This window comes from Ovis canadensis, chromosome 6 (genome assembly GCF_042477335.2).
Source record: "Ovis canadensis isolate MfBH-ARS-UI-01 breed Bighorn chromosome 6, ARS-UI_OviCan_v2, whole genome shotgun sequence".
NCBI classification, from domain to species: domain Eukaryota; kingdom Metazoa; phylum Chordata; class Mammalia; order Artiodactyla; family Bovidae; genus Ovis; species Ovis canadensis.
Window position 1 is genome coordinate 125,283,695 of NC_091250.1, and position 11,990 is coordinate 125,295,684.

The 11,990-nt window shown below is 36.5% G+C and overlaps 1 protein-coding gene across 6 annotated transcripts in view; it reads right to left on the reverse strand.

The window, feature by feature from the left end:
- The window catches only part of RAB28 (RAB28, member RAS oncogene family), a 154,267-nt gene extending 143,984 nt beyond the window's left edge, over nucleotides 1–10,283 (reverse strand). For 4 of the 6 annotated variants that reach the window (XR_011257862.1, XR_011257863.1, XM_069594699.1 and 1 more), the window contains exons 1-3: nucleotides 9,899–10,194; nucleotides 5,338–5,434; nucleotides 146–234 (exon numbers count right to left, since the gene is read on the reverse strand). Coding sequence is in view for 4 of the 6 variants with exons in the window: in XM_069594699.1 (XP_069450800.1) it covers nucleotides 146–234; nucleotides 5,338–5,434; nucleotides 9,899–9,973 (261 nt within the window). In the remaining 2 variants the exon portion in view is untranslated. Of the gene's footprint in view, nucleotides 1–145; nucleotides 235–5,337; nucleotides 5,435–9,898 lie in introns of all 6 variants that reach the window. The other 2 variants (XM_069594700.1, XM_069594701.1) reach the window with 2 other exon arrangements.
- Nucleotides 10,284–11,990: the final 1,707 nt, after the last annotated feature.

Here is an 11,990-nt window from a genome sequence, read left to right on the forward strand (position 1 = left end):
CAAATGTAAAACCAGTCTCCATACATATGATGTAAAAATCAAGGTAGAAACAGCATATGTGTGTGTGGTGTGTGTATGTATCTGTCTATGTGCTTGTAAGCAGAGTATATTCAGTATTGGAATAATCACAGAATTCATTTCATACCTGTGCTCCGTAGATATATTTATCCAACATCTTGCCTCCTATTGTCTGCCCTCCTATGTCCCAAACTTGAAGAGTAACATTCAAGCTTCCTACAGTATAAAACAGAATATAAAAATAAGAAAAACAGGAACAATGTAACAACCGAATACAGTTTCACAGAACATTAAGTCACAGTGATAAACTCTGAACCTAATGTGCATGTTTATTCTGCATGTTCACGTAAGTGGAATTGTGAAATAATGCTGTCAAAAGAGATTAACAGTGGGGAATTTAGGTTTACACTTTACCCCAGTTCCATGCAACCACATTTATAATCACCTCCAAAACAAAAGAAAATAAATAAAGTTTTAATTCACAACCATCTTAAACCTTAAAATTTTTTTTTTCTTATACAGAGACTAAAACAATACAGCACTTGAGTGTGGAGTAAGATATAATTTAAAAATTGAAACTGAAATTTACCTTATTGCATATAATGAATTTTGCTGTAACTTCTAAACTCTACAGATTCTAAATAAAACTCACAAATTACCAACACACTACAAAAATGATCTCAAGGTTTCAATTCGAATGAAGTTTTAAATTTGAATGTCAGCTACTATATACAATAGTGAACATAATTTTAAAATTACATGTTTTCAAATTTAACTTATAAAATATAAACATTTTGACAGCCCTATTCAGAACTGATGTAGGAGCATACCCAGGATATCACAAATTGTTATGATGCATTTATATCTGTTCAAAGCAGTCAACTGAAACTAATTATAATATGTGCTTCAAAGCCCTCATAAAATAAAATAAATCTATTTGATGATTTCACAAATCTCTTTCCCATACAAACATTATAAAAGCATTCTAAATTACTAAAAGGCAATCTTTAAAATTCTTTCATCCATTTTGCAAAATATTTACTTGATAAAAAATTTATAAATTTATAAATTTATTTTTATTCTCTATCATTAATGCAATTAGTGACTAAACAACAAAATTTAAAGACCAAGTTCAATATGCTTTGTATTTTAACATTTCAGACTGTTTCTCCTAATAAAATTATGCTGTTTTCTCCAAATGTGGACAGAATCTCAATCAGCACCTTCAAAATGAGCTCCCACACCAAAAATGTATCTTTCTGAATGATTTGCAAATCAGGAAAACTCAAAATCTTAGATACTAAAAGACTAGTCTCACTTCAAAAACAAACCAAAAAATGTTATATAGATAGGAATTTTTATACCAATGCAAAACACTAAAATTGGAGAATGTTAGTCACACCATTCAACTTAGCAACTGGAAAGAAAGTACAACACTAGATTAACCAGTCAACTTTTACCCTTAACTCTAAGTTTTGTAGGGTCTGTATTACAACCTTTCCATTATCTGGATGTAGTTCTGTTCCATCTGCCAACCTGCAGGATTTACATGAGGAACTTCCATTAGCATTAATGAGAGCTACTGAAGTTTATCACCAGTCATCTTTCCCACATATACACACTTTCAACACTCACAGAGTAATGACTGAAGTGTTCTTAGAGCTCTACAAACACAAAAACCAAAACATCACAGATGAATTCTCACCCAACAACTTGTATAAAGCTAGTATCTTAAAAATCTAAATTTTTAAGAAATTTTAAGAAAATTTAATTAAGAAAATTAAATTCTAGAAAATTAAGAAATCTAAATTCAAAATTCACTGTGCTACAATGCTGTCTCAAATTAAGCAGGGGAGAAAGGGCTAGTTGACACTAGAAGAATGTCATATAGTTTCAGGAGCCTCTAGATAAACAGGCAGTACTCTATTCATTTTACTAACAAGACTCTTTAGTTAATGTTCACTTCAAAAAGCAGTCCTCAACAGTGTTAACTTTTTAAAGATTTTAGGCAAACTTAATAAAGGGCATTTAATATCATTTTCTTCAAGGTCAATAAACTTAACTTTATATCAAGAAATATGAAGTTTTTTTCCTTTACATTCTGATATTTAGACCCTATCCTATCTATAACTTTAGAAGTATCATCTTCACTACATACTTTTAAATTCTGACAACATAATTTCAAGACTTAAAATCATTTATTCAACTATCTCCCACCTGAGAGGTTTATATTCCAATATTGAGGGAATAATTGTTAAATCCATACCTTTCCAAATAAACACTATTTGTTGTTCTTGGCTTGTTTTTCTTTAATATACATATTCTAGTGCCTCAGATAAAAATAGCTGTGTATTACTAATAACCTACTAATATACAATGCTAACCAAAAAACAAACAACTTTTCTTGTTACAGCTTCAACAAATGATATTAACTTCATGGTTATTTCATGTATCAAGAAATGTATTTTCAACTCCATATTTGAATTTTATGCTTATTAACACATAAAAATAAATCAAGAGTTCCTCCTATTTGGGAAATAATACAGAATTCAAATTAATATTCCCTTTAGTTCTAACAAGCAAAAATATATTAAGTCTTCTGGTATACTTTCAAAATGACAAGCCCATAAAACTATGTAAGAATTTTCAAATAATCAACATTGCAAAATTTTTAAAATCCTAGAATCCATTAAAATAAATTTCTAACTAATAAAGAATGTTAAGGAGGAAACTGTCAGCAATCTAATCCTAAATGCAAAATGCTACTCCTGCTCCTCTGTACGAAATGACATTTAACTAGGGAAAAAAATAAATAAATGAGGTGACAAAATACAGGTAAGTTGCTTTTGGTATGAATCAAAGCCACCAAGAGGATTCAACAGTGACCTTGTAAAAGTACACTTGGTGCCTTGGTTAACCTTACTTAAAGTGCTGCATAGTCAAGATGGAACTAAAAACACAAGTCTGCCCACTTCTTGTACTAAAGACTTAGAAATCCTTTTCACAGTAGAACGCTGTTTACTGGACTGTACCCACAAGCTTCCTGAAAGTATTTTGACTAGGCTCTTAAGAAGCTCTATCAGCAGAATCTCTGACTAACAGATACACTATTTTAAGCAGTAAAATCTGCACAGTGGTTGCATCCAGACTATACAGCATACCAGATCATGAAATATACTAACATGGATGAGTATTTACAAAGTAATGACCTTGAAAACTTGCATGAAGAGAATGTCAATAGATGGACAGGAGGTATTACACCTCTAAGGATCTGAATGGATAGAAGACTCACTAGAATACTAACAAATACTAGATTTGCCTTCTGTGCTGCTACACCATAAATTTAATAATGCTGCCTATAATGTTTCAGCAAATGATACAAATATTAATCACTGGGCACAAGGAATTAAAATTAAACTATACAAAGGGTATACTATAAACCTTTAATTTATTCATCTTATTTCTTAATATACCTATTAATATCAAATCAAACTACAACTTTTTCCTACTAATATTTATACAATAATTTTAAATCCACTAAACAGAATAAAATCAACCGCTTTATATAAAAAAAATTTTTTTCTGGAACTCTGCCCATCAAAATAAAAGCTTAATCAGGAAAATTAAAACATACATTCAATAAGAGTATGCATTTCCTAGTGTCATTTCTTTAACCTACGTACTTTCTACTCTAAAATATATTATAAATTTGGATTTCAAAAATAACAAATACTTTTTACAAAGTCATCAAAATTCAAAAATGGCTGGCATTGTGCAAAGAACTAGAAATCATCAACATGTATTACACATATAAAATGTTTAGAATCAGCCTTAAAATGTTTTTAATGTCTGAATAGGTGCTTGCTCCTTTACTTAAGTCTTTGAACTGAAAAATCAGAAAAATTAAATAATATTCATAATACAGAAAGTTAGTGCTTCTGCTAGTTAGCACTGAAACAAAACAGTAATTAAATACATACTGAGGTTCTCTGCGTACAGCTGGCATCTCTGAAGAAACTGTTGTAAAATAAGTTTTCAGTAAATATATTATCTGATTTCTACATGTATTCTGCTAGTGATTGGGATAAATATTCTATTTATATCAGCATTAACCTATCCATAAGCTAATAATAAAAAGGAAATTTTCAGTTTTTAATACATACAAAAATACAAATGAAACAAAATACACACGTTTCTCATTAAACCTCTTTTTGAACAATAACTTAGTAATGGATAATTGGAATTCATTTCTGAAATTATATCTTCTTCTTATTTTTCATTGGTAGTCGAGTAACAACCATCAAAATATAACAGAGCATATTACTAGTGAGATATGCAGAATACCTTCAATTACCAAGAGTTTGCATTAGCTGTTCTAAAACATTCACAGAGAGTTGTATTTGAGAGACTAACATAGTTCAATCATATTAGAATTTATTAAACCCCTTCCCACTATATCACTCATGGTCCAGTATATGAATCTGACACTACACTTGCAACTGTTTTTATTCAAATGTGTTTCCTCAGAGAGAAGAGAGATTGACTGGTTTATGAAGTCAATCAAGACAAACTGCTTTTAATAAAATACTTTAAACACATAATTTAAGCACAAGTGAATGGACAGAGCATTTTAAAGCCCCAATTGTTCAGAAACTAACTTAAAACAGAAACCACTCTTTTTTTGTTATTATTTCCCTGTATTTCCCACAAAATGTGCTGCGACTGGCATCTAAATAGTTTCTTTGCATGGTGAACTGAAACATCTTGAATGCTCAAACTGTATTTTTATGAGTGCCTAGGGACCCTAAATTTTAGTGGTCTATTAAATGCCAGCAATTTCATGCTGCCTTGCATAAAACAGCATTCACATATTAGAGCACAGAAGTTCCATAGCTACATTATACTTCTGTTCCAACTTTCTCTCAAACAAAAAACTGAAGCAGAGGCTAATCAAAATAACATTTAAAAAAATAATCCTTTCCAGTCTTCTCACATTTAGTTTATACAATATCTGTTGATAATTATATGGCATTTGATTTTGTTTTTAAGGTTAGAATTTTATAAGCAACTATTGTTTATCCTCAAAAAATGTGCAACGGTCAAAAACAGTGTAGCGTGGGGAGTATATAAACTTTTTCCTTACACACACGAACAGTATGTCTTCACGATAGATGCTGATGAAAGAACCTCCCTAAGACACATTTACTGATTACATATATTTTCACACAGAAACAGTACCTGAATGTTACACATTTCTGCTTATGTCTCTTATCGTCAGATGTGAACAACTTCCTATGTTAAGACATTTTAGTCTCTTACCTGGCAATGTTATTCTTCTCAAAAAGAAATCCAATCCTATAGTTTGTTTGTATTGTTTCCCAAAAGTTTCTTGAGCAAAACAGGTAGCTAAGGAGGTCTAAAAAATTGATGCACAGAATATCAAAATTAATGTATTCGGCTTTAGAAATGCAAACAAAATCACTACTATATCTTATTAAGTAATCTTAATATTTATACCCCAATTATACCAAGCAACTTTAAGCAGTTCTAATCAATTACAAGAGGAAGAGGGACTTTTCATTCCACCAGGTATATTTCACTTGCCAACCAGCTATCAGTGGCAACAACACACTAATCAGCTAAATCTCTTTAAATCTCTTTATATCTCCTAACTATCAACCTCCTATTCCTTTCTAGAAATTAGAATTTCTATTTATCAACAGAGAAAACTAAAACAACATGATTAAAGATCTGAATTTTATATGTCCCCATATATCAGCTCAACACAACTTTCACAGATGTTTCATTTCTGAGGTCAAACATCTGAGTAGTTTGTGTCCTCAGCTAATAAGAAGTAAAACTAATTAAGGAAAGGAGAACCTGTTTATACAATTTCTTTTTTCCCCCCTAAGAAATGTGTCTAATTTTTCTCTGCATGTAAATGAAAATGATTCTATAGAACTGATAGTATTTATCTTTTAAATGAAGAAATTGAAATTTTTAAGATTAATATTAAGCAGGCAAAAATAAATATATTCCATTCAAGAACTAGAAAGCTTAACAGTCACAAGAATATTATAACTAGAACCAATATATATCTACATATTTTAAATAATAATTCAAAGTTACACTCAAAACTCTAGAGTTTCTTTACAGTACCATTTCTTACCAATGCAAACAAATAATTAATCATTATAGTGAAACAACTCAAAAATTCCTTAAACATTTGTAATGCACTATTTATTTGTAAACATCCTCTAAAAGAAGAGAACGGGAGCGTCATGAAGCTTTTCTGCTCTTCAAGACAGATTCTCAAAGTTAAAGAAAAATAACCCTTTTTTATTTTAAAAGTAAAATTAGATGTCAACTCCTAAAATAATGAAACCTAAAATTTGCAAGATAGCTTATTATAATTATGACATATAGCTTATTATAATTATGACAGTGCAAAAGAAAACTGGGCCAAACTTTCTTTCAAAAAAACCCTAAAATTCCTTTGACATAAGAATCATATTTTTCAGATAAATGGCAATTTGCACACACTAATTCCAATTCATCTAATATTTATATAATCAGCATTTGTAAGAAATTGCTAAAATATTTGGTCAAATATATATTGAGTACCATAAGATGTTCTGCTACACTCTGAGAAATAAACTTACTACACCAAAATGAAAATTCATTTGGCTTCCTTGATAATATAAAAACTGAGAGATCAGAAGAAAAAAAAGTAAGCATTCCTTTTTAAAGCCTTTTATTATTTAGCCTGTTTATGCCACTGAACTCATTTAACTTAAAGGACAAAACTATCTATGAAGAGGCTAAGGGTTCTAAAGCAAAGTAATTAACACTACTTATACTATTACAGATATTTCAAAATGTTTAATATATGGACGGTTGAAACACTTTCATAAGTCTAAGAGAAATGCAAGGCACATGTAACTTCAGCAGAGTGTTTCTTTTCCCAAAAATAGGACTTCTGGATTTTGATAGCCCTACCCTCACACTTTTGAGACATATAAAACTAGAATTTTCAATTGTAATAAAGTATAATTTGTCAAAAGTGTAGGTCATTAGGAACAACGAATATTAAAATAGGTTCTTACATCATCTCCAGACATCTTACTACAAAAATTAAAGAGGAGCATCTGAATCAGCAGGAAAGAGGCACTTCCTCTCCAATTATCTAGATATTATGTTATCTGTCTCATTTGATAATTTCTCAGAAGTCATTGTAGAAATACCTTTCTTAAACAATTATGAAGTGAGCAACCATCTATCAAATCTGTGATTCTTTACAGTTTTCTTTTTGGTTTGGTGAACTTTTGCTAGCAATTTTTAACCATACTACCTTTACTAATACTGAAAAGACACCATAAAAGGATATTTTGCCTCAAAAAAAATCTTAATATATAATAAAATTCAAAGTATGAATCAAAGGAATCAAAACAGGAAAGAAATAGAAAAATGTGTTAATGGAAGGAGGTGCTAAACTTCTCTTGCATAAACTGTTAGTGGTCATCGCAATACTCTATTGCTTTTGTAAGGGTGTACAAAAATGTCCTGATTAGAACTAGCAAAAAAAAAAAAAAACTGATGCTAGAAAAAAATGGACAGGAGTTAAATCAGGATACAAGTAAGAATGAAATAGAGGCTGAATTCATAAAAGAAAAAGACCGTAAAAGAAACAGAATGGGAATCGGTAGCTGCCAATAATTTGAAAACTGAATATGGCATGAAAAAAATAGCAGCTTGACATATGAACAATGAAAAAAAGGTAAGATGTCTGATGCTGGTATCCAGAAATTTCTGGGAGAAAAAACATCTTTACAATTTTAAAACAGATGAGTCAAGATGACAAAGAACACCAGTATCCTTTGGAGCAGAATAATATCCCTAATTCCATAATATAGAATGAGAAAAATACACTTTGTCACATATTAGACAGAATTTTAGATATGAAAAGTCATAATTATTCACACTAAATTAGCAAAAAGAGGACAATACATGACAGGCTAGAGGAAAAACGGAGGTAAAAAGTTATGAACAGATTTCAATTGAGAAATACATGCATGATAACAAATGAGTACTGGGAGAAAAAAGTAACAAAAATTTAAAGAATTATGACAGAATATAGGATAATGGACAACTTTTGTCTTTTTTTTTGAGGTGTATTAGTATTATAGTCACTATCATTTTAAACAGGAAATAAATTTTTATGAGGGAAGGATAAAAAGATTTAGGAAGTGAAAAATTAGAAGGCATTCAAAAGCATATACGAATCATGAGAAAAACTATAAAAATATAACAAAGTTTGTATTGTGTTAGAAACAATGTTGACTTATTTAAAGCAATTCATCCACTCAAAAACTTGTTATAAACGTACAAAAAGTCATATAATTAATACTTGACTAAGAAAAGTGATCCCAAGTTCTTTTCTTCCTCAAAATGTTTAAAAGTAATCAGAGAATATTGAATTGTTTCTCCTCGACAGTAAAAATCAGTAACAAAGAATCACGATGGCAAGAAAGAAATGAACAGAATTCTCCAAACTCTGCCTATGAATGACACCTTTCCCTAAGCACGAAAGAGGCGAACAGCTGCAGTGCCAAGTGCCAAGGGAAGACATATCAGCAGTGGTTACCACAGAAACCAGCATCCAAACTACACCAGGCACACGGAAACCGAGTGGAAAACAGAACCCTGGTAACAATAATAAACCCGCGTTTCTGGAGCCTCTGGTGGGGAAAAGGGAAGGGAGAAGAAAGGAGACAAACTTTAGCAGTATGACCAGAGGCAGCGTTGGCGCCACTGACAGAAGCGACAGGTGTGGAGGTTTCCTGGCCAGAGGCTCTGCTCCTCGTTTGGGGGGCGGGGCGGATCCAGAATCCTTCAAGATCTTACGGATGGTCTTCAAAGAGCAAGGTCCGGGCAATGTTTACTCCATTTCAGGAGCTCCCCAACCCTGGGTTAAAGACCCCCTGCCTTGGAGGTAAAGGGACTGGCGGCTAGATATTCTCACGCACTCACTTCATTCAATCAACTGTCATCACAGGACAGATTTTAAGGCAAGGATGCCATCTGTCATGCCAGCAGCCTTGCCCTCAGCACCCAGGCCACAAGAGGAGCTCGAGAGATATTTATTGAATGTTGGTGTTGACAGGTGCTGTGCTGGGGAACAGAGATGAACAGGTATGAACATAGAAACTAACGTTTAGTGCGGCCACTCCGTGTGCTGCAAGCTGCATGTAGATGTTTACATTCACTGTGGATACGCACACTTCACCCCTCCGAAACGACCCCTATCAACATACCCATCCTACAGTTGAAGCACAAATAGGGATAGCAATTTGCCCTCCAGTGACTCGACCAGTAAAGTGATGGGAGCCCCCGCTGTCTCACCCAGGGAGCCTGATTCCAGAATCAAGCTCTTGGGAGCTCCCAGTGCAGCGGAGGCATCAGAAACAGTAAACGGGGTTGGGGTAAGGCGCAAAGTGTGACCCGGCCTAAAGGAAAAACAGGTAAGATGTTTTGGCAGATCACTGCTAGTCCTCAGAGGCGAGAAGCTGGAAAGCTTCCCAGGGAGGCGATGCTGGCTCAGGTCTTGAAGAGAAGTAGGAGTTCGCGATCCAGGCAGGGATTAGGAAATGACTTTTTTTTTTTTTTTTTAAGGAGCTGGACAGCTCTCGTCGGACTTCAAGCGTTTAATTTGTGTCGGGCCCCAAGCCACCTCCTGGCGGGCCTGAGCCCAGACGCCCCGGGACTCGCGGAAATAAGGCGACGCCCGGGGGAACGGGGAGGAGGAGAAGGTTTGAAGGGCGCCGGGGCCGCGCCGGGATTCCTTGCAGGCCTGGCACGGCGGGCGCACCAGAGGACTGACCTTCCCGGAGGTGCCGTCCCCCAGCACGACGATTTTCAGTTGCCGGTCCAGGCTCTCCTCCTCAGAGTCCGACATGGTGTCCCAGGAACGAGGCCCGCCTACCCTCCCTCCCACCGACCCCACCCGCGCGAAATAGAAGAAGGAAAGGAAGGAGGGAGATCTCCGGGGGCGGGGGAGAGGAGGAAGCCCGGCAGCGGGGACAGGACTCCCCCCACCCCCAGCGCCGGTGTCTCAGAGGCCACTGGAGGTATCACTCGCCGGACGCCATCTTGCCCGCCGCCCCGCCCCCTGAGCCCGGCCCCGCCCCCCCACCGCGCGCTACGTCGGGCGCGCAGCCCCGCCCCCACCGCGTGCTACGTCGGGCGCTCGGCCCTGCCTCTGCGCCAACCCGGGCAGACCGCGAGCCTCCCTGGCGGGCCGGCCCAAGTGCCGGTCTGGGCCGAGGGGGCCTTCGAACCGAGCAGGCGAGACGCGACACTACCCCTCGCAGGGACAGTTAGCGAGATGAAGAGAAAAAAAATTTTAACTAGGTAGAAAAAACAAGAGCAGAGTAGCGCGTAGACGTCCTGTGAAATCCCTCTGTTTCCATCATCTCCCCCTGTGGAGATCCCTGAAGCGAATGGTTTAGCCTGACTAGGCGGGTGGGCGGGGTGGATCCAGGCTGCGCTCCGCGGTTGCCATGGGAGCCCGGACCCGGAGAAGAGGCGGCGGGGCGGGGCCTGTCTCTGGGCGCCCCGGATGCGGGTTGCTGGGAGGAGCGCGCGCAGGGGAGGAGGGGCCTCGGAACGGGGTGGGTCTTGAGGGTCGCGCGCCGGGAAGAACTGCAGTGCAGCCGAGGAGCAAGCGATGGCTAAGAAAGTGTAACTGCTGCGGGGCGATGCTGCGAGAGTGAAACGTCCGCTTGGCGCTGCCTTCTCGTTTTTTGCTCCTCAGATCCTGCGTTTTCTTAGCCAAATTGCGGAATCCGATGGTTCCTTCACGAAGTGCTTAAGCTGGAGCCGCAGTTCTCAAAGTGTGGTCCGGCGTACCCAGCGGGATCCCAATAAAGTCAAAACTACTTTCCTAATAATTCATTTTTCTTTCCTTTTTCACGTTCATGCGCTTACAAATATACTTAGAAGTTTTCCAGAAGATGCATAATCTGTATGGCATCACCACTGAGAGCTAAAGGGCCAAACGTTTCTTGGTATCCATTTCAATGCAATGGGAGTTATAACTTAACATAAAAACTCTTTGGGGGTCCACAATAATTCTTAAGAGTGTAGAGGGAGGCCTTGAACCCTAAAATTTCGAGAACTGCTATTCTGGATGATCTCAGTCCAGTTAGGGCAGGTAAAAAACATAATTGAACTTTTCAACATAGATAAATTACACAATATTAATGCCGGCCTACTATGTCTTCTTGTTAATTATTTTTCATGAATTATCAGATTCACTCCTCATGGGAGCCCTATAAATTAGGTAGAATTATCTCATTTTACAAATTAGGAAGCTTAAGTCACAAAAAGCTTAGCTCAGAGGCAGTAGTTCTCAAAGACTATGGGAATTCAAATGGGAAAGCAGTAAAGAGTAAGGAAGTACTCACGCTGGCAGCCGAACTGAAGTTCTAATTACAGACCTTCACTCACTAGAGGTGTGACCCTGAGCCTCAATTTCCTTATCTATAAAAGAGAGGCACCACTTTTTTCATAGGGTTGAGAATTAAAGTAACCACTGCAAAGTAACATAGTACAATGGCCGGCTTATAATAAGCACTCAGTACTAACGGGTATCACCTTCCTGGACATCATTAGATATGGTCCGTATTGACGCGTCACTGCTTTCTATTCGGGTTACCTTAAACCCAGGGCTCCAATGTACAGCCTCAGTCCCTTCACCTGTAGATAGAGCCATCCATAATAGTCACTACCCAGTTGCTATTAGTCCCCAACTCTCCCTTCTCCGCTCCATCACTATCACTACCAGCTGTCTACATCACTAGGTGTGTTCATAAAAATTAGCATAAAAAGTTAAGTGCCATACCATATAGGCATGGCATGAAGCTCAGTCAAAAAATTAAATACTTAGGTGTACATAAAATTTTAAATACTCA